At 45.3% G+C, this 24,762-nt stretch overlaps 1 protein-coding gene across 1 annotated transcript in view; it reads right to left on the reverse strand.

Moving 5' to 3' along the window:
• The window catches only part of LOC144806436 (uncharacterized), a 101,774-nt gene that overhangs the window by 43,707 nt on the left and 33,305 nt on the right, over positions 1 to 24,762 (reverse strand). Inside the window, 5 exon segments of the mRNA XM_078672803.1 lie at positions 11,761 to 11,763; positions 14,971 to 15,145; positions 15,148 to 18,316; positions 18,837 to 18,887; positions 19,521 to 19,592. Coding sequence (XP_078528929.1) covers positions 11,761 to 11,763; positions 14,971 to 15,145; positions 15,148 to 17,206 — 2,237 coding nt within the window. The 5' untranslated portion in view covers positions 17,207 to 18,316; positions 18,837 to 18,887; positions 19,521 to 19,592.

Consider the following 24,762-nt stretch of genomic DNA (forward strand, 5'->3'; position numbering starts at 1 on the left):
ACAGGGGCCACCACACGCCAGACAGGGACAACCACACTCCATACAGGGACAATCACACTATGGGCCACCAGACACCAGACAGGGGAAACCAGACACCAGACAGGGACAACCACACACCAGACAGGGGCAACCACACACCAGACGGGGGCAACCACATACCAGACAGGGACAACCACACACCAGACAGGGACAGCCACATACCAGACAGGGACAACCACATACCAGACAGGGACAACCACACGCCAGACAGGGACAACCAAACACCAGACAGGGACACCACACTCCAGACAGGGACAACCACACACCAGAGAGGGACAAACAGATAGGGACAGCCACATACCAAACAGGGACAGCCACATACCAGACAGGGACAACCACACACCAGACAGGGAGAACTATATAGCAGTGCAGAGCAGATAAATGCGCATACAGTAGTAAATGTTATGGTTTGTATCCAGTCCGCACCGCCTGAGAACATCTTTAAAATACAGAAGCCAGTGTTTGAATTAATTCTCACGCATCTTGCAAATGCCACTGTTCATTTGTTTGCAGGGATACAGAGGCACTCATAGGCACACACAGGTACAAAACTCACAGGCACTCAAAGGCACATACAAACACACATGGGCACATACAGGCACACAGAGAGACACACAGGTAGAAAAGACACAGGCACTCAAAGTGGCATACATGCACACATAGGCACGTACAGGCACTCACAGGCACACAGAAGTACAAAACTCACAGGCACTCAAAGGCACATACAAACACTCATGGGCACATAGAGGCACACGTAGGCACACAGGAGCTCATAGGCATGCACACACACACAGAGACAAACACAGGCACTCACATGCATGCACAGGCACCCACAGGCACACACAGGTACAAAACCCACAGGCACTCAAAAGTGCATTCAAACACACACGGGCACATAGAGGCACACACGGGAACTCATAGGCATGCACATGCACACAGAGACACACACAGGCACTCACATGCATACACAGGTACACACATGAACACAAGCACTCACAAGCACACACACTAGAATGCACAGTAATACACAGACACAAACAGGAACTGGTAGAAACACACAAGCACTCACAGGCACACAAAAGGACACACACACAGGCATTCATAGAACCACGCAGTCCCACATAGGCATACATAGGCACTCATAGGCACACACAGGCACTCAAAGTCACACATAGGCACACAAAAGCAGTCATTGGCACACACAAGCAGACACGGGCATGCACAGTAACACTTAAGTACAAACGCTCATAGGCACACAGAGGACCAAACAGGCACTCAAAGGGACACACAAGCCCTCATAGACATGCGCAGTTACATCTAGGCACGTACAGCCACTGACAGGCATTTATAGGACCACACAGTCCCACATAAGCACACACAGGGACTCACAGGCACACAGATGCACTCATAGGCACACACATATGATTGCACAGGCATACACAAACACAAATAGGCACTGGTAGACACACACAGGAACACATAGTCACTCACAGGCACTCAAAAGCCCCCGAAAGCACACATGGGCACACACACAGGCATTCATAGGAACACACATTCCCATATAGGCACTCTTGGACACTCATACACACACAAGCCCTCATAGGCACACACATATGAATACACATGCATACACAGAGACAAAAAGGCACTGGTAGACACACACAGGCACTCACAGGCACAGCACACACAGTCACTCATAGGCATGCACAGGCACTCATGGGCAAATACAGACACTCTTAGGCACAAACAAGCACTCATAGGCACAAACAAGCAATCATAGGCACTGCTGTTCACACAAGGACGGAACGGAAACATCAATAAAAAGACGGGAAACACATTCTTGGTAAAAAGAAATATAAAATGAAACCAGAACAGTGTTGTATCATAGAATATAAAGAACCGAAGATTAACGGCGTCCACATTGCACCATTCCTGAGTTACCTATAATTATGTGGTGACATTGTATTATGTACATAAATGAACTGAAATTCAAGAGAGTGCCTTTGGGAGTCAGAGGGAGGGGTCAGAGTGAGGAGGAGACAAGGTGGGGGAAGACTCAGAAAAACAGATCTTTCCATCATGACGCACACACTGCAGGAAGAGGAAGATGAGCGAAGATTAAGAGCGGTAACCACCCAACAACGGAGCCAGTTAATGAAATAAATATCACAGAAAACATTTCAGAAGTGAGACGTCACTCAAGGCTTTCGATGCACGCGTTAGATGCATTGAAAAGGGTGTGAGATGCGCACTTTACGATTGTAATAAAGGAAGGATAAAGCTGCCATGATCCAAGGAGGAGGAGAGTCAGAGGAGAAGGGAAAGAAGCACCTGTGGATACCCCCACGGGTGACAAGAAGCGCTCTATGAATCCACAAATCTACTGATTGATTGAAAGAAGCTGCCGGGACCAGCATCAGCCACCAGAGGGCAAGGGAACGACGTGCCTGGATACCCCCACACGTGACAAGAAGCGCTCTATAAATCTACAAATCACTTTATTGATTGGAAGGAGCTGCCGGGACCAACATCAGCAACCAGAGGATAAGGGAACGAGGCGCCTGGATACCTTCATGGGTGACAAAAGCGCTCTATAAATCTACTGAGTGATTGAAAGAAGCTGCTGGGATCAGAAGTCCACAGGTGATTTCAAATAACATTTCCAGCGGTATGTCTGGAGACCAGCGCCCAGCGCAGCTTTCCAGGAGTACTACAGTGAAACTTTACAAGCACTACATTGTAACTCTGCACCTGTACTTTGGAGCATTGTCACTATGTTCAAAGGTGCTGTGTCTCTCAAGACAGATTTAATCCTTGAGTAATAATTCCACTGGTTCCTTTGTTCTGTGGGTGTTCTAATCCCTCCCAACTTCCAGGATAGAATGCGCAGATTCTTACAACCCTTCGCTTGTGAACATTTGTAGATACTTAATATTCACTGGGGGCAGAACTACTCCTTCTGGGTGCCATGGGAGTCAGATCCAGTCTCTCACAACAGAGGGTCGGCCATTGTTGTTCTCTTTCTTCCATCATCTTGCAGCGTCCCATTGGACGCTAAAGGCTTCTCTGCGATCAATAGGGGTGTCTGAGGTGGATGTGCTATGGTTGAACCTTTCATCTGCTGGCAGATGTCACATTGAGGAGAAAGTCCTTGGTCTACTTCGTAAGACCAGGCCACCAATAGCGATACTACAAAAACCTGTATCCTTTGTGTGCAGCTAGTATTACTCAATCTGCGAGCAGTGTTTGGTATTACTCTATCCCACACTCCTGGAATTTCAGTATACGGAATGTTTGGTGCATCTAACTTGTAGGAGTACTTGAGTGGAAAGCCTTTCAGCAAGAGACAGCATTGACAGCCACCATTATGTCTCCGTCTATTCTTGTACTCGAACCAGTGATTTCAGCAACGATAGTAGTGCGAACTGCTGCTTTAGCAGCTTCATCGGCTACGGAATTACCTGCAACATGAACGCCAACACGTTGATGACTCAATGTATGAATAACATGAGCCCGTGGCAGGTCTTCTTTCAGCATTGCCACCTGTTCCCAAAGCATCTTGAGCTTGATTGTGCAACCCTTGGAATCTCGAAATCCATTCTGGCCCCAATTGTTCATTCTGCAGGAATACTTGTGTTTGTAATGTAGAATTTAATCTGTAGTCTACATCTGTAGCAGTGAGAGAGTTAGGCCATTGTATCCATTGAGGATGTAATGCTTTGACATCTAGAATGCTTGCTTTGGTAACGGCCTCTGAGGTTGGTACTGGGTTAACAACTATTACTCGATTATCCTGAGCCAGTTCTCTCTCTCTCACTGCAGCAGTCTTTACCACAGTGAGGATTTCCTCAGTACATGCAAAACGCAATTCATCCTTGGTGTACAAATGTGATTTGTATGCAATCTGTATGGTATAACCTTCATTGCAAGTGATATATGTGTACCCAGTGGGTCCAGTGACTATGCGAATCACCATTTATTTTCTCATTCTGTGTGGTTACCGTTCATATTTTATGCTCTACACTTAGGTTTTATAAGTACATATTTTAAAGCATATAAAATGCTTCTTAATGCAATTTTGAGTGTGTTATACACTTATGATAGAGAGTTTGGAGTTTCGCTTTGTCCCTGAATCACCTAGTGGGAATGATAACAACCAGAAAACCCTTCCTGCACAGCACTGCACAGTTGGTGGTGTTTTGACACAGTTCAATGTGGTTTCCAATTCGTATTGGTGCACTGAACTGAGTCCGTGCACCATGGGGTTTGAAATTCAACCCTTGCAAGCCATGGGAGGGTGGGGGCAAGACTGTGACACTTTCATTCTTGGAAGTTTGAACGTTCAAAGCATCACTCGACAATGCTTTCCCGTTTTTCACTAAAGGGCACATTGATCTGTCCAGCCAATAAGTCATAAGTTAGAAAATCCCCTCTGCTGTGCATTAAAAGTATATTTCAAGTCACCTCTGTGTTCCATGACCTTAACACGGAGCTTTGATTTGGCTTAGATGGTGACTGAGCAGGACGTGGGTTGAAGAAGCTTCTTGAGGCGAGCCTATCTGACATCATCCTGACTGCTCACTACAGACATAAAAGGCACCGACGAACATCAGGGACAACACTAATGCTGCGGAGGTGCAGCCAGAGTGTCCCCACTATTGAAAGACTCCAGTGTGCCATGACCCACCCCAACAGAGAGCCGCAGCCTGCATGCATCTGGAGCAGTGGTCTCCCATGGATTGCTCTGGCCACCTAAGGGCGGGGCCGGTCAGCAGTGGTAGAGAAGGAGGTATTGCAGAGAAGGGCCTGGAGGGCTGCTGGTCAAGATAACACTGGTCAGACACCCCCAGAAGGAGATGCCGACTAAGAGACAGGTATGGGCAAAAGGAGCAAGCCCTCTGATTTATCTGCAGGCTGCAGGCCTGGGATACATGCCGAACAGCACCTCCAGACCCTTGGGATGCGCTGAGAAAACCTTAAGCTAGCCTGATGCCCTGAGCCGGCAGGACCGAGGAGGATATGGATCATTCAGACCAATGTGAAGGGTCCCACATGTGCTGACCTTCCCCCCTTACTAGAAGGCAGGAAAACAATCACCACCCCAGCACATAGACAGTGTCCTAGCTGGGCACATCAACATTGACTACTTCATCGCACTGGTGAGGAACAAAGGAGGAAGAGCGGGGCACCAGAGGAGAGATACCTTACACCTACCTGGCAGCAGTGATTGCTGGGGCGCCTGTGTCCTATTGAATATAGGGGTGAAGAGCGGGGCGCCAGAGGGGAGATTCCTTACACCTACCTGGCAGCAGTGATTGCTGGGGCAGATGTGTCCTATTGATTAGAGGGGTGAAGAGCGGGCGCCAGAGGAGAGATTCTTTACACCTATCTGCCAGCAGTGATTGGTGGCGCGGATGTCTTCTATTGATTAGAGGGGAGACGAGCGAGGCATCAGAGGAGAGATTCTTTCACCCATCTGGCAGCAGTGATTGCAGGAGCGGACGTGTCGTATTGATTAGAGGGGTGAAGAGCGGGCGTCAAAGGGGAAATTCCTTCCACCTACCTGGCAGCAGTGATTGCTGGGGCGGACGTGTCCTATTGATTAGAAGACTGAAGAGCGGGCACCAGAGGGGAGATACCTTACACCTACCTGGCAGCAGTGATTGCTGGGACGGACGTGTCCTATTGATTAGAGGGGTGAAAAGCGGTGTGCCAGAGGGGAGATTCCTTACACCTACCTGGCAGCAGTGACTGCTGGGGCGGCTGTGTCCTATAGATTAGAGGGGTGAAGAGTGGGGCACCAGAGGGGAGATTCCTTACGCCTACCTGGCAACAGTGATTGCTGGGGCGGACGTGTCCTATTGATTTGAGTGGTGAAGAGCGGGATGCCAGAGGGGAGATTCCTTACACCTACCTGGCAGCAGTGACTGCTGGGGCAGTTACGTCCTACTGAATAGAGGGTTGCGCACTAAGCCCTCGAAGCACTTCAGATGTGGACCCCTCTCAACTCACTCCGGCACAAAGACGGTCAAGAAATGGCAGCACAAGGGGGACATAGACAGTGGGGGGAAGGAACCTCACCACCCTCTCATCCAACAAGAGGCACTACAGACCACTGCCCCACAGAGTTCCCAGGCCCAGTGAGAGCACTTCGACAAACATTTGCGAGCAATCAAAGATGTGAAGGCCACACTCAGACCTAAACTGGACGCTCTGGCAATGGAGGTGGGGCTGCCTCGGGCTGACCAGATCAACCTTACAGTCAGGCTGGAGACGGATAAGTGTGCCTTGGTAGGAATGCGCATTACACTGACCGAGATGCAGTCACACTTCAAGGCCATGCTGATGAAGGTCGTAAAGCTGTGAGACAGGGTGGAAGATGCGGAGAGTCTCGCAGAAACAACATAAGATTAGTGGGACTCCCAGAGGGGGCCAAGCAGCCTAACATAGAGCTGTTCTTAGAACAATGGCACAGTTGGCAGTAAGAGATCGACCTTCCACTCAAAAGAAAGGTTGAATAAGGACCAGGTAGAGCCTATTCCTATGCCAGTAGTGGCACGACTCTTCAACTACCGGGATCACAACCACATCCTACAAGTGGCGAGTACCAATTGCTCCTGGAAAATTGATAATCGCACTGGGAATATATATCGGGACTATACGGCTGAAGTGGAATGCTTCTGGGGTTCAGTCACGTCACAGAAGTAGAAGCTGATTCAACTAGGGCTAAAATACTCACTAATTTTCCCAGACAAACTGCAAGTAGTCGATACAGATGCAGCACTAATCTTCAAAACACTGTGGAGGACTGGGAATGGCTGAAGACAAAAGGGGTGCCCCAGGACCCAAGCTGTACCCTCCCACGACAAGACTGGCACAATCCCTGTTAGAAGAGAGGGCTGCGAAGGTCTTCCTTTAGCAAGCCTACAAATGGGCAAGCAGCATGCAAACAAGCCAGGGTCATGGTGGAACTGGAATATTGCAGCAGCCCACCCCATCACCCACACTTCAGGCGGGAGCCTTGCTGCACTGAGAGTTGGCCCTCGCCTTGGAGAACATTCCAGCAGAACTGTGAACGGGCCCTGCTCTTGCCCTGATGACAGAGGACAAGGTGATATGACCCCAGAAACACCACCAGGACCCTGAGTTGACTGCCTTAGACTGAACATAGTGAAGGAAAGCAAAGATCTCTTGATGTGCAGAAGGGAGGGTGAGAAATGGGGTTACATGGTGGCTTGAACTTCGATAGAACTAACGCCCTACAAAGCCAGTGTCGATGTTGTCAAGGCTGCCGTCCACAGGCGAAGAGAGGAGCTTGTGTTGGGAAACTGTTGAGCTGCAGCGATTCCAATGGCGTCCACTGCTGTTGGCTCAGCAGATCTGTGGGGTGTCTGCGAGGGAGAGTGAAGCGGATAGAAGGTGTCTTGTTGGTTGGTGGAAGGTAAGGCATTTGTTGATGTATGCTGGTCCTTCGTTGTGCAAGGCCATGCAGGCATGACTCATCATCTTGAACTGGAATCTCTTCTGAATCAGGAGCCTGTGTAGTTTCTTGAGAAGGGGTGTGATGTGTGTCATTCTGGGAGGTTGAGTATGAGTCTTGCCGCTGAGTCCTGTGTTGTCTGGACTCTCATCCAGAGGTGTGTAGTGATTATTAGATAGATTGTGTTTCCAGTGTTCAGTCTGCTGGTGACGAGTGCTTGCATGATGGTCCTTCTGGTGTTTGCCGGGAGCCATCTGAAGCTCTTGTGGAGCCTGCAAAGGGTGTGGCAGCAGGTGGATGAGACTGCATTGACTTGTTTCTTCATGGATAGCTTGCTATCCACAATGATGTAGAGGTTGCGGGCATGGTATGTTGATGCAGGGGGTTTTTCCGTGCTCCATGGGACACCATGTGTCATTCCATTGTGAGGTGTTGTTCCCAAAAATGAGGACTTCCATCCTGTCTGTGTTGAGTTGGAGACAGTTGTACTTCATCCAAGCCCTTGATACAAACCCTGGCAATGCAGAGTATATGGGGTGGGAACTTTAATTCTGCCCCTTCCCACACCACAACACGGGAATGCAATCAGAATGACCCATGCAGTGTGGACTGGCTTATGCTTACCCAGATCTGAAACATCTGGTGACAGATAAATCCTTGTACATGAGTATACTCGTTGTTCTCACCAGTACACTAACTGCACACCAGAATCTGCTTGCTCATATGCAATCCCTCTTCCTTGGTCTTGTGACCTGAATATCTAGTTAATAAAACAGTATTCCCCTGACCCAACAGTCAAATAATACAATGAGTACAATAATTCACAGTGCATTAAATTATAAAAATCAACATAGTATATGACAAAGGTATTTTATAGTTAAGAAAAAGTACATAAAATGTCATTACACTTTTAAAATCTTTTGTACTGACTAGACCGTTGACCTACTTCAATCTCTGTCTACTACATAAAACACATATAATTTCTAAGTACAATCACCATAAATTGCTTATGACCTGCTGTTACATTCTTCATTGCCTTGTATATTATCTCTGTAGCTTTAAATGGTCATGTTATGATTTGCATGTTTACTGTTCCATTTGGAATTCAACTGCACGTATTGCCAGATTGACTTCTAGATTACAGGAGTATTGTTTAACACCTGAATATGTTCTGGAAAAAAAAATGTTGTTGCTGATTTCATGTCTTGTCTTCCTTGCCAAATTTATTCAAATGATATTTCTGAAGACATTGATGTTGTCACATGTTTACAAGATGTTTTGTTGGGTACGTTTCAAGATGTTTCTCAAGAATCCTGGACCCTTGCAGATAATCAAGATCTTTCTTTGCAGTCTATAAAAAAGCCTATTTGTGAAATATTTGTGTTGGGACTTAAAATCGATCTCAGGGCCTTACATGCTGCAATTATAGTGGATTGTCATCCTCTTCCCAACATAAATGAAGTGGTCTCTATGTTGGAGGGAGCTAGAGTTTTCTCCACTCTCGACTTAAGATCTACCTATCACCAAATTCCCCGGACTGATGATTCTAAGTGTCTCACGGCATTTATCACTCCTCAAGGGCTGTATCAATATACAAGAATGCCGTTTGGGTTGGCAGCTGCAGCCTCTGTTTTTCAAAGGGTTATGGTTAACATTTTTAGGGACGTTGATCATTTTGTCAAGTGTTTCCAAGATGACGTTCTTATTTATTCTGCTACCACTGAGGAACATTTTGTACATTTGCGTTGTGTGTGTGAGAAACTGAGGAAAAGTGGGTTGACTTTAAAGTCAAGTAAATGCAAACTTTTTCAAGACTCCGTTGAATATCTTGGTCACATGTTGTCTGGTGATGGTGTAGTACCTAAAAGATCCAATGTGGAAGGAATCAACAATGCTACTTCTCCATGCAACAAAGAACAGTTGCTTTCTTTCGCAGGTATGTGCGAATATTATAGTAAGTTTGTTAACAATTTTGCAGCAAAAATGGAACCACTTAGAAAGCTTCTCAGACATGGTAATGTGTTTGAATGGGGGAGTGAACAGCAGTATGCTTTTGAAAATATTAAATCAGAGATTTTACTTGCTCCCACACTTAAGCCTTTCTGCTTGAACAAGACATGCATTATTACTGTGGATGCAAGCATGTATGGTATTGGTTCAGTTTTGTCTCAGAAATCAGGCAAAGAAGAATGGAATTTTTTTTTGCTTCACGAACTTTAAATGAAAGTGAACGCAGATATGCTGTCATAGAGAAAGAGCTCTTGGCCCGTGTTTGGGCGATTGAACATTTCAGGAACTATATTTAGGGTAGCAAATTTATTTTGAAAACTGATCACAAACCCCTTGTCAACATTCTTTCTCCAGGTGGGGGTTGGAATTCAACTGCACGTATTGCCAGATTGACTTCTAGATTACAGGAGTATTGTTTTTCACCTGAATATGTTCCTGGAAAAAAAAAATGTTGTTCCTGATTTCATGTCTCGTCTTCCTTGCCAAATTTATTCAAATGATATTTCTGATGACACTGATGTTGTCACATGTTTACAAGATGTTTTGTTGGGTACGTTTCAAGATGTTTCTCAAGAATCCTGGACTCTTGCAGATAATCAAGATCTTTCTTTGCAGTCTATCAAAAAAAAAAAATTTTGGAAGGATGGCCTGACAAGAAAAATTTAACAGAAGATTTCATGCCTATGTTTAAAGTTTATGATAAATTGGAATTAGAAAATAATTTTGTTTTCAAATCTGGAAAATGTGTACCACCATTTGCCATGCAAAGTGTTATTTTAGACCTGGCTCACAAAATGCATCCAGGTATGTCTGCAATGAAACGCTTAATAAGGAATTATTTTTGGTGGCCAGGTTTAAATCGCATGGTTGATCGCAAGGTAAGAGAGTGCATGGTTTGTATGGGTAGTGAAAAGATGTTAAAAGTTAATGTTCCTCCGTTGAAGGCTACACCCTGGCCTACTGATCCTTGGAAAAAAATAGCATTCGATATTTCTGGTCCTTTTATGTGTCTACCCTCAGATTCTCGTTATGCTTTTGTACTCATTGATTACCACTCTAAATGGCCTGAGGTCAAATTTGTGTCTGCTGCTTCAACGTGTAATGTAATTGAATTCTTTAAAGAAGTTTTTTCAGGAGAAGGTTGTACTTCGACTCGTCACTGATAATGGGGTTCAGTTAACTTCTTTAGAGATGGAGGATTTCCTCAAACGACAGAACATTATACATCACACTGTTTCTGTTTATGAACCCCATGAGAATGGTTTAGTTGAGCGTTTCAACAGGGTTTTGAAGGGTTTTATTTCTGATGTTATTAAGTCAGGATCTAATTGGAAAAATATTTTGAGGGAAAAACTCTGGTTATATCGCATAACTCCACACTCAACTACTGAGGTTAGTCCCTTTCGTCTTCTTAAAGGGCGCGATCCTGCTTCTAATATTTGTCCTTGGTGGATTAAGGAAAAATGTTCTAATAACTTTTTCTCAAAAGTAGTTATTAATGATATTGCCCAAAAAGTAGAAAGTAAACAAGCTAAATCAAAAGACTGGTATGATAGTAAGTGGAATACTAAAAGCTCTAATTTGTCTGTTGGTGATTGGATTAGAATTAGGAGGCCAGGCTTTCTTACCAAATGCTGATATAAATTTGGTAAGCCTATGAAAGTGGTTAAGCTTTTCACTAATAGTGTCATCACACAAGATGGTAAGTTATGGAACATCAAACGTGTTGCAAAATGTCCTGATTTTCATACCACTAAGTTTTCTGTTCCACAACGGGAATTTACGGAATCCATTGCATCTAGAATTAAGTCTTCTTCACGTCAAAAATTTGTGCCAAGGAGATTTGCTGATTTTGTTTCTTAATGCATTTTCCCTTATTATATATAACCTTTTCTTTCCGAATTTACGGAATCCATTGCATCTAGAATTAAGTCTTCTTCACGTCAAAAATTTGTGCCAAGGAGATTTGCTGATTTTGTTTCTTAATGCATTTTCCCTTATTATGTATAACCTTTTCTTTCCTTTATTTCCTTTTTGTTTCTTTTGTAATTTGTGTTTAATTATTTCTCTTTTCTTTAATAAGGGAGATGTGTTGCATTCTTCATTGCCTTGTATATTATCTCTGTAGCTTTAAATGGTCATGTTATGATTTGCATGTTTACTGTTCCATTTGGAACCGTAGGGAGCTACAATCCATCAAGGTCAGTTGCTCGGACCTTCCTGCTCTCTACCAGCTGTCTTCATCTGTTGCTGTGCCGCTATAAATAAAAGATTAACTTCCAGCTTGTTTCGTGAATATGTCTAACATCTGCATAACCGAGACAGACAAAAATTGTAAGACACCAAAACTTGTCATATCATAATGTGCATCTAGAGATCTAAAGCCACATTGGTTAATACATTGATTAAATCAATATTTGACACAAATGTGTTGGTCCTTCTGATTGCACCCTTTAATTGCGTCGACGCGTTTCGATGGTTTTCTGTTTATTGCACCATCTTTTTCAAGACAACCAATGTTTCTGTCTCTGTATAATAAAATACTTTCCTCCCTTTTGTTTGTGGGATACAATCTCCTTCTCCTTCACTTTTTTTGCGTCTCACCAATTAGACGTATTGTGCATATTGAGGATGATGCATCATGTTAAACTAATCTTATTACTAAAAAAAAAGAATTCTTGCAGACTGTCCTACGGGTATCGCCTACTATATTGTAGTCTGGCTCTAACACCAATGTATTTCAATTATGGCATTGACTTTCTATCGCTCTTGTTCCCAACGTCCATATGATAGGACAAACACCACGTCCCTTCCGTATCCGTGAGCTTCCTTATTGCCAGTATAGTCTTGAGTGAATTGAAACGACACGAAATATCGGGACGCTGAAAGTTTGACTGTATTGGCGTTGAACCCAAGACGGAAGGTAAATGAGAGGCGCATACTCGAGCGCTGAGTAAATAGAAACGACAAGATATATCAGGACGCTGAAAGTTTGAACATCACACCCAAGACTATACTGGCAATAAGGAAGCTCACGGATACGGAAGGGACGTGGTGTTTGTCCTATCATATATGAAGTGCTGCCCCAATTAGCACTTTGGGTATTTAGGGGTGAACTTACCACACCGACGAAGAACTTATACAGGGCAACTTAAGTGATTTCCAGTGTTAGCAGATCCCTGTAGTTTTGGGGCTCCCTGCCACTATCAACCCATGGGTAGAGTGGCAGTTGCAAAAATGCTGTTAATACATTTATAGTGCTTCTTGACCCCTCTAGTTTACCTGCCTCGGCACTTCTTCAGGAAATTGGACTCAATTTATGTTCTTATGGACTTAATCTGGGGAGCGGGCCACAAGAGAGTCACACTTCGCAAACTATACTCTACCTTGGAATGGGATAGGGGGATGTACATTTAAAAGAGTAGTAAAGAACTACAAACTACTGTGTGACTTGGAAGACGGTTATTTCTCAATACAGCCCTTGTTTGTGATCTCGTTACCATTCTCACATTATCACAGCACTAGAAGAAATGGGAGCCTGGGGTGTCTGATCACAGAAACTCATTTACATACAAAGGGGGGTGAAAGCCTGTTCACAATGCACAGCACAACTTCTTTATGTAAAGGTTTGTACATTGCACAGGGATTGTGATTCAGGTAACAGTGTGAGTGTTATGTGGCAGTAGAGAGCAGTCTTAGTTGCTGAGACATGAATCTCTGACGGGTGCATTATTAGCTCTTTCAACTGTTTGAGGGAGGGTGGCAGACTCAAATTCTGGGGGCACAGATACCAACAGCTTCCCTCATAATCTTTGCTGTTTGCATCTACAGGTGGTGCAGAGGCCACCTAAGAGAGTAACCTTAGTGTGCTTTCTGGAGACAGCCGGCTTTGCTTTTCCCAAACTTTGGTCAGCAAAGGTAAATGTCATTTCTACTAAAGCGTTCCTAGCTCGCTTTTGGTACCGTGGCTTGAGCAGTATGGCCGAAGGCGCGCTCGAAGGTAAAGCAAAACATTGGAAGTCACAAATTTCAATACAGTTTATTAAAAATAGACAAGGAACTTAAAGATTCAAACCAAGTTTAGATCAAAAAGAATATTTAATAAGTATTCAGAAATAAAATCTAAAGGAGGGCTGTGATTTAAGGTTTATTAATTAGCAAAAACAACTGTGAAAACCAAACAAAAGGAAAAGGAATAAAAAAAAAAAAGCAGATCCACTGAATCAATCAGGAAGTCACCTACAAAATTGTAGCTGACTTTGGTAGCTATGCTCGAGATTGGTGATTGGTGATTATTAACACTGGAATTTGATGCAAGGTTTTTGGCTGAATCAGTCTCAGAAGGTGACGAGCTGCACAGAAGTGGCTTGAAGTGCAAAATTCCCACAGAGTAGAGTTGGGTTATCATGGTGAACCTGAATCCACGGCCATCAAAATGTTGGAAAGTTCAAGCAGTTACAACAGCTGCGAAGTCTTCAGAGCTTCCAAGTTATGGAGATGGTTCAAGGTTGATGATAAGAGCCAAAGCATGGAACGTGGCAGGCCAGAGGCATGGTTAAAGATAGCAGGTTCCATTTGAAACAAAAAGAAGATGGAAAGAGAGCACTCGTGTGGATCTTGTAATACGAGGCCATGTCCCATTGGAACAGAAGTCATTAGGACTATTTAGGGTGGAGCCAAGAATGGTTTGCATATGGTTGACCTTGTCTTTAGTGGCACAGAGACTGGAGAATGATGTGGCAGGATGTTGCCGAGATTAACTACCAGTTCATCCATCACCTTTAGTTTTTCTCAATGATCAGCCCTATGTGGTACAGACATGAACAGATGTTGGTCCCATAGAGACCTACGACAAAGGGACTCCTGCTGCAGCCCCCTGGTGAGGCTCGTTAAGGCTGGAAACAGTTCGAGGTTACAAGCATTCCTGAATCTAGAAGTGTCGCCTCAAAGTTCAGGATCCAATGGCCTTTGTGGGTCAGTCAATACTTATAAACACTCAGGGAGCAAAACACACTGAATGGAATGAGGCCACAAATAGTTACAAAAGGATGAGGTTAATTCAAGCATTTCCATCCCTCGCTGTGTGCTTTTCTCAGTAGACGGTTTGTTGTACAATCAATGGAGCGGTGTCTTTGTGGCTGTTTCATGTAAATGTTTTGCGATGCTGAAAGCTCCTCCTCAGGGTTGACAGTGAGCACCTTTTATTCTCCCACATTGTCTCTCTTATGTAGAAAGGTTACATTTACAACTGAAGTTTTTATCACATTGAGAGCACGGGTAATTTCCTTTCTCGTTGTGCTTTCTCTCTTGTGGACTGAAATTGAATCTCCAGCAGACGCTTCCCAGGCATTTAGAACAATAACAAGGTTTTTTACAGGTAAGTTCTCCCAAATTGAGTGAGACCAGATTTCCGACTGAAACTTTTCCAGCATTCAGAGAGCTAATAAGGTCTTTCCCCAGTGTGAGTTCTTTCATGTCTAGTGAGAGTCTTTTTCAGTTGGAAGCTTTTCCAGAATTCAGAGCACTGATACGGTTTGAGCCCAGTATGGATTCTCTCATGTTGAGTTAAACTGGATTTGTCACAGAAACTTTTCTGGCATTCAGGGCACTGATAAGTTTTTGTCCAGTGTGGGTTCTTTCATGAGCAATTAAACTGGATCTATACTTGAAGTTGTTTTGGCACTCAGAGCACTGATACGGTTTGAGCCCAGTGTGGGTCATTTCATGTACAGTAAGGCTGGATTTCTGATTGAAGCTTTTCTGGCATTCAGAGCACTGATAAGGTTTTTGTCTAGTGTGAGTTCTCTCATGTGTAGAGAGATTTATTTTCTTACTGAAGCTTTTCCAGCATTCAGAGCACTGATACGGTTTGAGCCCAGTGTGGATTCTCTCATGATGAGTTAAACTGGATTTCCGACTGAAACTTTTCTGGCATTCAGGGCACTGATAAGTTTTTTGTCCAGTGTGGGTTCTTTCATGAACAATTAAACCGGATCTATCCCGGAAGTTGTTTTGGCACTCAGAGCACTGATACGGTTTGAGCCCAGTGTGGGTCCTTTCATGTACAGTAAGGTCGGATTTCCGAGTGAAGCTTTTACAGCATTCAGAGCACTGATACGGTTTGAGCCCAGTGTGGATTCTCTCATGTTGAGTTAAACTGGATTTCTGACTGAAACTTTTCTGGCATTCAGAGCACTGATAAGGTTTCTGTTCAGTGTGAGTTCTTTTATGTCTAGTGAGAGTCATTTTCAGTTGGAAGCTTTTCTGGCATTCAGAGCACTGATACGGTTTATACCCAGTGTGGGTTCTTTCATGTTGAGTAAGGCTGAATTTCTGACTGAAGCTTTTCCAGCATTCAGAGCACTGATACGGTTTCTGCCCAGTGTGAGTTCTCTCATGTTGAGTGAGAGTTATTTTACGACTGAAGCTTTTCTGGCATTCAGAGCACTGATACTGTTTGAGCCCAGTATGTATTCTCTGATGTAGAGTTAAACCGGATTTCTGATAGAAACCTTTTTGGCATTCAGAACACTGATACAGTTTATGCCCAGTGTTTGTCCTTTCATGTTTAGTAAGGTTGCCTTTCTGACTGAAGCTTTTCCAGCTTTCAGAGCACTGATAAGGTTTTTGTCCAGTATGAGCTCTCTCATGGTGAGAGAGAGCTGATTTACTACTGAAGCTTTTCTGGCATTCAGAGCAGTATAACAGTTTATGCCCAGTGTGGGTCCTTTCATGTACAGTAAGGCTGGATTTCTGACTGAAGCTTTTCCAGTATTCAGAGCACTGGTAAGGTTTTTGTCCAGTGTGAGTTACCTGATGTTGAATCAGACTGCCAATAAAACTGAAGTTTTTTTGGCACGTGGAGCACTGATATGGTTTTTGTCCAGTGTGGGTTCTTTCATGTGCAGTAAGGCTGGATTTCTGACTGAAGCTTTTACAGCATTCAGAGCACTGATATGGTTTTTGTCCAGTGTGGGTTCTTTCATGTACAGTAAGGCTGGATTTCTGACTGAAGCTTTTACAGCATTCAGAGCACTGATACGGTTTTTGTCCAGTGTGGGTTCTTTCATGTACAGTAAGGTTGTATTTCTGACTGAAGCGTTTCAAGCATTCAGAGCACTGGTAAGGTTTTTGTCCAGTGTGAGTTACCTGATGTTGAATCAGACTGCCACGAAAACTGAAGCTTTTTTGGCACGTGGAGCACTGATATGGTTTTTGTCCAGTGTGGGTTCTTTCATGTACAGTAAGGCTGGATTTCTGACTGAAGCTTTTCGAGCATTCAGAGCACTGATAAGGTTTTTGTCCAGTGTGAGTTCTTTCATGTATAGTGAAATTGAATTTGCTACAGAAGCTTTTACAGCATTCAGGGCACTGATATGGTTTGTGTCCAGTGTGGGTTCTTTCATGTACCGTGAGTCTGGATTTCTGACTGAAGCTTTTCGAGCATTCAGAGCACTGATAAGGTTTTTGTCCAGTGTGAGTTCTTTCATGTACAGTAAGGTTGGATTTGAGACTGAAGCCTTTCTGGCATTCAGGACACTGATAGGGTTTTCTTCCAGAGCTAGATTTCTCATGTTTAGTGAGGTGGGATTGATAACTAAAGCTGTTCTCACAGTTATTGCTCTTATTCGAGTTGTTTGTTTCTCCAAGTTGGGTTTGTTCCTGAATACACATCATTTTAAGACTGAATCTGATTTCTGATTGTGTACATGTTTAAGTTACAACTCAGCATTAACTTCTAAAATACATTTCAGATGCTCTTCTTAACATATGTATTTAACTAATTATAGTTTTAACCTGAAGATCATTTCCTACCTTTAAAGGCACCTATCTAACTTGTCTCATTAACTTTCACTGAGGAGCCCCTTGAATTGATTAAGAGGCCTCTCATGGATTCATTTTCTCCAAGTTATGCCCGGGTGAATTTTCTCTTGTTTAATTAGTCTCATTTAGTGATTCTGTTTTATCACATTTGATTTAGGAGTTTTAAAAGCACTGATAAGGTCTTTGGGCTTTAGTGTTTGCCTGGTAGCTATGTTTGTTCATACAAGTAATGACAGATGATTAGGGCATGCCAGGGTGGTTTAAGAATTATCAATAGCGTAACACTGGCCCCTTTTATACTTTCAGTGCCAGTATATGCTTTTTTGCTCAGTGGCTAAGACAGGTACATGATCCACTTTGGAGTTACAGGATCCTTTGAAACCACTCGGATCAAACTCAAGAGACAGAGTTGGTGGGGGAAAATCTTCCTATATTGGAAAGGATAATCCAGCATCTTTGGTGAATCAACATCTGAGAAAGAGCATTTACAATGACTTTCTTTTAAACAATCTTTTCTTTCCTCTGAATCACAGGAGATGGAGACAAAAGCTTGCGCTTGTAAACCGAGGATATTAGTCTTCTTGACGGTTCTTTCACATCACGTCTACGGATACTGATCTGTTGGGGAGGGTTTGGGTCTCCAAAGCATTTCTCATAAACCATCAAACAGAATTTACATCACTGAGTTTTCTCAAGTGCACTGTGTGGGGATCAGTTGTGGCCAATGTTCTCCTCAATCTCAGTTACTGGCACTTGGTAAACATTTATGGTCATTTTCCTTTAGGGATTTGACAACTTTCACATTCACCAGTTTCTTCCGCTCCAACATCCTCACCATTCCTGGCACATAGAATGTGTTTCTTCTCTAGAGCGCGAGAATGTTTTAACTTTCCTTGAAATAATCCTTTTCGTTATGTTTCACTAAATTTAAACCTTCTTTTTTTCTGTTCATGCTTCAGTCACCTGTAGAAACGGAGTCAGAGATTGTAAATGAACACAAAGAAAAAATATTTGTGACCTTATACTTTGCACAAAGAATGTATTGACAAAAACAAGCTAGGAAATCAGTTGAGTATCATTTCTGATAGTGGTGAAACAGCTCGGAACACTGTAGATCGGGAGCTTTAGATCACTGGAACTCAAGGATGTGAGAGCAAACGTAATTAATATTTAAGAAAGAAACTCAAGTTGTACATATATTGTGACACCGATTCTCAGAAGCAGCCAACACTATCAATTTACAATTTCTGTGGCAAAGGCTGGCATCAAATGAGATATTTGTAATACTTTTAATGAATTATCAGATGTTATTTACTAACCCTGCCCACCTAGACTGTTCATCTATTCCTTTTTCCAGTGATCTAGGAACAAAGGAATTGGCCTTGTTGCACTCAGTGCTTTAAATGCCACCATAGACAGACGCTGTGTCCAGTTAGCTCAGTGGAATTCACCATTTCAAATTGTGCGGATGATAAGGACTTACTTTGTGGCCCAGAACTCATGCTCCTTCGACAGGACCAGGCCACTGCAACACCTGAAAAAGAGAAAAAAACAGCACAACAGTAACGGAAACGAAAAAGGGTCTAGATAAGGAAAACACAAAACAGAAGAAAGAGAAAAAGGCTATCTTCCACTCTCACCACATGTTCCAGCACAGGAAACCATAAGTTACATCTAAACACAGTGCCCCCAAGGTCAGCACCAGGTGCAGCTCCACCGGCCACACCACCCTAAAGCAAGCCCTGTGTGCCTGTGTGTCCACGCACATGTACTGTGTCTTTTGCTTGTAGTAGATAAGACAGAAAAGGGTAGGATGGTAGGATGTAAAGATATGGAAGTCAGATCCAAAGAGAAACGACGCTGAAAGACAAACAGAGGGATTATAGTATCACGTGCTGTAGAGGAGGAGACAAATGTGCCAATAGTTAAGGAACTGGGGGGCAAAACTGACCTAAAAAGGAACTGGAGCTGCACTACACTCCCAACACGTTCCAGGAGGAATGTGGCTCCATCAGGTGATTATCAGAAGTTTGATAACAACAAGAATAGTGTACAGAGGGAGTAAAATGTTGAAGCTGAAGAGACAAAAACAAAAAAGAGATCAAGAAAGGGAATAGAGAAAGAAGAAACAGGGGAAAAGGAAACTTACAGTTATAGGAATCCTTACCTGAAAGTTATATTATATGTTGTTCCTCCAAGGGTGGCAGCCACGCTGCACTACTTGGTCATCCCAGAATACCTTGAAAGGAAGTAAAGAAATAGTTTTGCTTCAGACGATCATACTTAATCCCGTCTTCCAATTAACCGTCCTGAACTTCCAAAACAAAAGAATCTCTTGTTCTCTGGAGGCCATTGTCAAGCAACTCTGGTTATGAATAAATACTTTTTTTGGTTCAAGAACCACGATACTCTGCTGGAAAAGGTCTCTGTGAATATAGAGTACACCCACAGTCTCAGAGAACAAACCCTAACAACCCAGTCCACGTCTTCATAACCCCCATCTTTCCATTTAGATCCCATGAAACTTGCAAATCAAAACAATCTGGTTCACAAAAGGCATGTTAAATTCTGCCCACCGTTCATAGATAATTCAACAAGACTCTTAGATTGTTCCAAACCATGTTCTCTGAGCAACTACAATTCAAGCTCAAGCTGATGCAGAGTTCAAATGCTGAGCATTGGAAGAAACAAGGCATCAATGTGTTGGCGCTTTCAATGTATAATTATTTAAAGGTGTGATACGGAGGGTCAGTGTCTTGTGAGCCCTATAGGACGGCAACCCAAGAACTAGACCTCTGCCTCTCCGAAATATATGGATTGGACAGGAGAAGGCAGAAGATAGAGCCTGCAGGGCACACAAGAGCCTCCCCCCTTCCTCCTCCCGTAGCTCGCAGTGTCACTGGCGTCTCAGAAGGAGGGGGCAGAATCAGAAATAACTATCTGTAAAGTCAATTGACAGACCACCACAACAAATGTGTGCTAAGAAATAAGAAAACGTTTTTCTATAATATCAAATAGCAAACTGACATAGAATCTGCTTAGTTAAAAATCAAGGAAACGTTCTTAAGTACAAAATCAGTAAGAGGACTGACATGTAGTCTGACTTTAGGAAAAGTGTAAAATAAAACAATTCCAGCAAATATCCCAAAACTGTACAGTTTTTAAGTTTTTAGACAGAGAGAACACATTATTGACATGGTTCATGATGAGGTAAAAATGACAGCAACCAATGAATATTCATGAAAACATGGCACAACAAAATGTAATTTAATAAACCACACCTAAAAAAAATGAATAATGAATTGTGACTCTTCCCCTAAAAGCCACAAGTCATTTTACAAGGTTATTCCCTAACATAATAACTGGCTCTTAATCACAGTTTAAGTTTGTGCCATTCATCATTGACCCAATTTGTACGGGAAAATTTTCTGACAGCCTATTAGTTATTTATTAGAATTGCCTACAACTTGGACTCCTTTCCCAAGAGGGGTGGGTTGGGCGCTCCCATCAGTCTGATTGTGGAACGGGAGGCACATTTATTGATTAAAAGTGATGCCGGATTCCCATTTACTTCTTCTACAAAAGGGCCACTCTGGGTGACCTCTAGGACTGCCCCAAGCACGCAATCCTTCTCCCATCTCAGGCACCGTCATTGTGTCTGATTCACTCCAGTAGAAAATCCTAGTGTATATGCAAGTTGTGGAAAATCATTATTAATCAAAAAAGGATTTTATTGAAGTCTTAAATTTGTTGAGAACTTGGCGTTCTATTCTGCACTGGGCTGTGGCACCATCTGAACTGAAGGCATGTTCCAATCTATCTGCCTTTGATTCTGCACAGAGGCCAGTTGGGCTGGAACCATTGACTGTGACGGATGTATGACATTACAACGCATGCTTTTACCACGCATGCCTTTACATCGCAGGTTTTACAACGCATGCTGTTACAACGCATAGCGTTGAGGGGTGCTGGATAGTGAATAGTTTAATTTACTATTCCAACTCCAGTCCCCGTGGATAGTAGGGAAGGTGTTGGATAGTAAATTAAATCCAATCCCTATCCTAGAGCGCCCCCCAGCACAATGCATTGTAATGACATGCATTGTAATAGTTGCGATGTAAAGGCACTGCGTGGTAAAAGTTGCGTTGTAAAGGATGTTTCCCACTGTGACATCCCATTCTGTGCCATCTGATTCATGTTCCAGTTTCCCAGGTTCCTGCAAACATTGCAAGGAGCATCTCATATTCTGCACATTAGTGTTTGAGGTATTTAAATTGCCACTGTCAGTAAAACCTACACCCTCAGCAGGGCTGGACTGGCCGGAACGGGCTTCGGGTGTTTCCCCGGGAGGCTGGAAGAGTGGGGGCCGATTCTTCAGTGCTGGGAAACGTATTTGTTACTGGGGGCTGGTTTTGCTGTGGTGCTGCTATATCGCCCCCCCAGCAACAAAAGAGGCAGTGAGCAGGTCCGTCAAAATTGTCAGGCCTGGTTTGGGTTCCCAGTCCGGCCCTGACCCAGAGGAACAACATTTCCTCCTTGCACATACTGAACATCATTACTCTGCACACCAACGCCGTGCATATTCAAATTAACACCAGCAACAAACCCAGAATCAAAACGAGAATACAATCTGTGAGAATCACTTTCGTCACCGGTTTGGAACATATTTGTCTGAGCCATCATTATTTTTTCTTTGATATTTTTCTGTTTAGTAACAAAATTCTCACTACAGAACTTTGCGTAAAACAAAATCTCATCCAGAATGTTAGTCTACAGCCCCTCACATTTTGCTGGATATGAGCACTAACCTCTGGATGCAACGCTAAAAGATGCGCCCTCTTTTACCCGGTCTTTGCCTTTGCTATATTGTCTGTAACTCTGCATGAATCTCTTGTAATATAATAAAATATTTTGAGGCACTTCACTCTGTGGCTCTTCAATTGGCCAGTTTACAAGCAACTTACACTCATTCCACAAATCTCTTGGGACAACAATTAACAAACTTAAACTCAGCTCTCGACCACCCCGCCTGGACGAACAGGCCTCATCTCCACTGCATCCCTCCTGGAGAGGCCCCACCTCCTTTGAACCACCCAAACACAGGACAGGCCTCACCTCCTCTACATCTTCCTGGACAGGCCTCTCCCCCTTTGCACCCCTGGACAGGCCTCACCTCCTCTGCACCCCTGGACAGGCCTCTCCCCCTTTGCACCCCTGGACAGGCCTCACCTCCTCTACACCGCCCTGGACAAGCCTCACCTCCTCTGCACCCCCCGGACAGGCCTCACTCACCTCCTCTGCACCCCCTGGACAGGCCTTGCTTCCTCTGCATCCCATGGACAGTCCTCCCCTCCTCTGCACCTGCTGGACAGGCCTCACCTTCTTTGTGTCACCCCCTGGATAGGCTTCACCTCTTCTAACCTCCCTTCCGACAGGACAGGTCTCACCTCCTCTGCCCCTCCCCCCTATCCACAGGTCTCACCTCCTTTGCCCCTCATCCCCTCTCCACAGGTCTCACCTTCTCTGTACGACCCAGACAGGTCTCACCTCGGCTGCACCCCCTGGACAGAACAGGTCTTACCTCCTCTGCACCCCTGGACAGGCCTTACCTCCTTTACACCCCTTGGACATTCCTCACCTCGCCTGCACCCCACTAGACAGGCCTCACTTCCTCTGCACCCCCTTGGACAGGCCTCACCTATTCTGCACCCCCCAGCTCTGGGTAGGCCTCCCCTCCTCTGCACTACCTTGGACAGACCTCGCCTGTAGCATCCCCCTTCCCTGACAGGCCTCTCCTCCTCTGCACGGCACCACACCACAGAACAGGCCTCTTTTGCAACCCCCTACCAGAAAAGCATCACCTCCTCTGACCCCTGGACAGGCCTCACCTCCTCTAACCCCTGGGCAGGCCTCACCTCCTCTACACCCCTGGACACGCCTCACCTCCACTGCACCCCTGGACAGGCCTCACCTCCTCTACACCCCTGGACAGGCCTCTTCTCCTCTGCTTCCCTGGACAGGCCTCACCTCCTCTGTGCCCCTGGACAGGCCTCTCCTCCTCTGTTTCCCTGGAGAGGTCTCTCTTCCTCTGCACCCCCTGGACAGACCTCTCCTCCTCTGCGCCCCTGGAGAGGTCTCTCCTCCTTTGCACCCCTGGACAGGCCTCACCTCCTCTACACCCCTTGACAGGCCTCTCCTCCTCTGCTTCCCTGGACAGGCCTCTCCTCCTCTGCTTCCCTGGACAGGCCTCTCCTCCTCTGCACCCCTTGGACAGACCTCTCCTCCTCTGCGCCCCTGGAGAGGTCTCTCCTCCTCTGCACTCCTGGACAGGCCTCACCTCCTCTGCACCCCTGGACAGGTCTCACCTCCTCTGCACCCCTGGACAGCCCTATCCTCCTCCGTACCCCTGGACAGACCGCGTCTCCTCTGCACCCCTGGACAGGCCTCGCCTCTTCTGCACCCCTGGTCAGGCCTCGCCTGCTCTGTGCCCCTGGACAGGCCTCACCTCCTCTGCGCCCCTGGACAGGCCTCTCCTCCTCTGCACCCCTGGACAGGCCTCTCCTCCTCTGCGCCCCTGGACAGGCCTCTCCTCCTCTGTACCCCTGGACAGGCCTCTCGTCCTCTGCACCCCTGGACAGGCCTCACCTCCTCTATACCCCTGGACAGGCCTCTTGGTGAAGGATTCTCATTAAGGACAAAGGAACCCAGAATCCATTGCACCCCATACAGGGTCTCTGACTCCTCCCTGTGCCTCGGGGCGCTATGTACGGGTTACAAAGAGAGACGCTGCTCCCCTGGACAGGCCTCACTGCCTCTGCACCCCTGGACAGGCCTCTTGGTGAAGGATTCTCATTAAGGACAAAGGAACCCAGAGTTCATTACACCCCATACAGCACCTCTGACTCCACCCTGAGCCTCGGGGCGCTATGCACAGGCCCCGAAGAGATACACTGCTCCCCTGGACAGGCCTCTCCTCCTATGCACTCCCCTGGACAGGCCTCACCTCCTCTGTGCCCCTGGACAGGCCTCTCCTCCTCTGCACCCCTGGAATGGCCTCACCTCCTCTGTTCCCCTGGACAAGCCTCGCCTCCTCTGCACCCCTGGACAGGCCTCACCTCCTCTGTGCCCCTGGACAGGCCTCACCTCCTCTGCTCCCCTGGACAGGCCTCTCCTCCTCTGCACTCCCCTGGACAGGTCTCTCCTCCTCTGCACCCCTGGACAGGCCTCACCTCCTCTGCACCCCTGGACAGGCCTCACCTCCTCTGCACCCCTGGACAGGCCTCACCTCCTCTTCACCCCTGGACAGGCCTCTCCTCCTCTGCTCCCCTAGACAGGCCTCACCGCCTCTGCACCCCTGGAATGGCCTCGCCTCCTCTGCTCCCCTGGACAGGCCTCTCCTCCTCTGCCCC

The sequence above is a fragment of the Lissotriton helveticus genome (assembly GCF_964261635.1).
Source record: "Lissotriton helveticus chromosome 1_1 unlocalized genomic scaffold, aLisHel1.1 SUPER_1_unloc_71, whole genome shotgun sequence".
Lineage (NCBI taxonomy): Eukaryota > Metazoa > Chordata > Amphibia > Caudata > Salamandridae > Lissotriton > Lissotriton helveticus.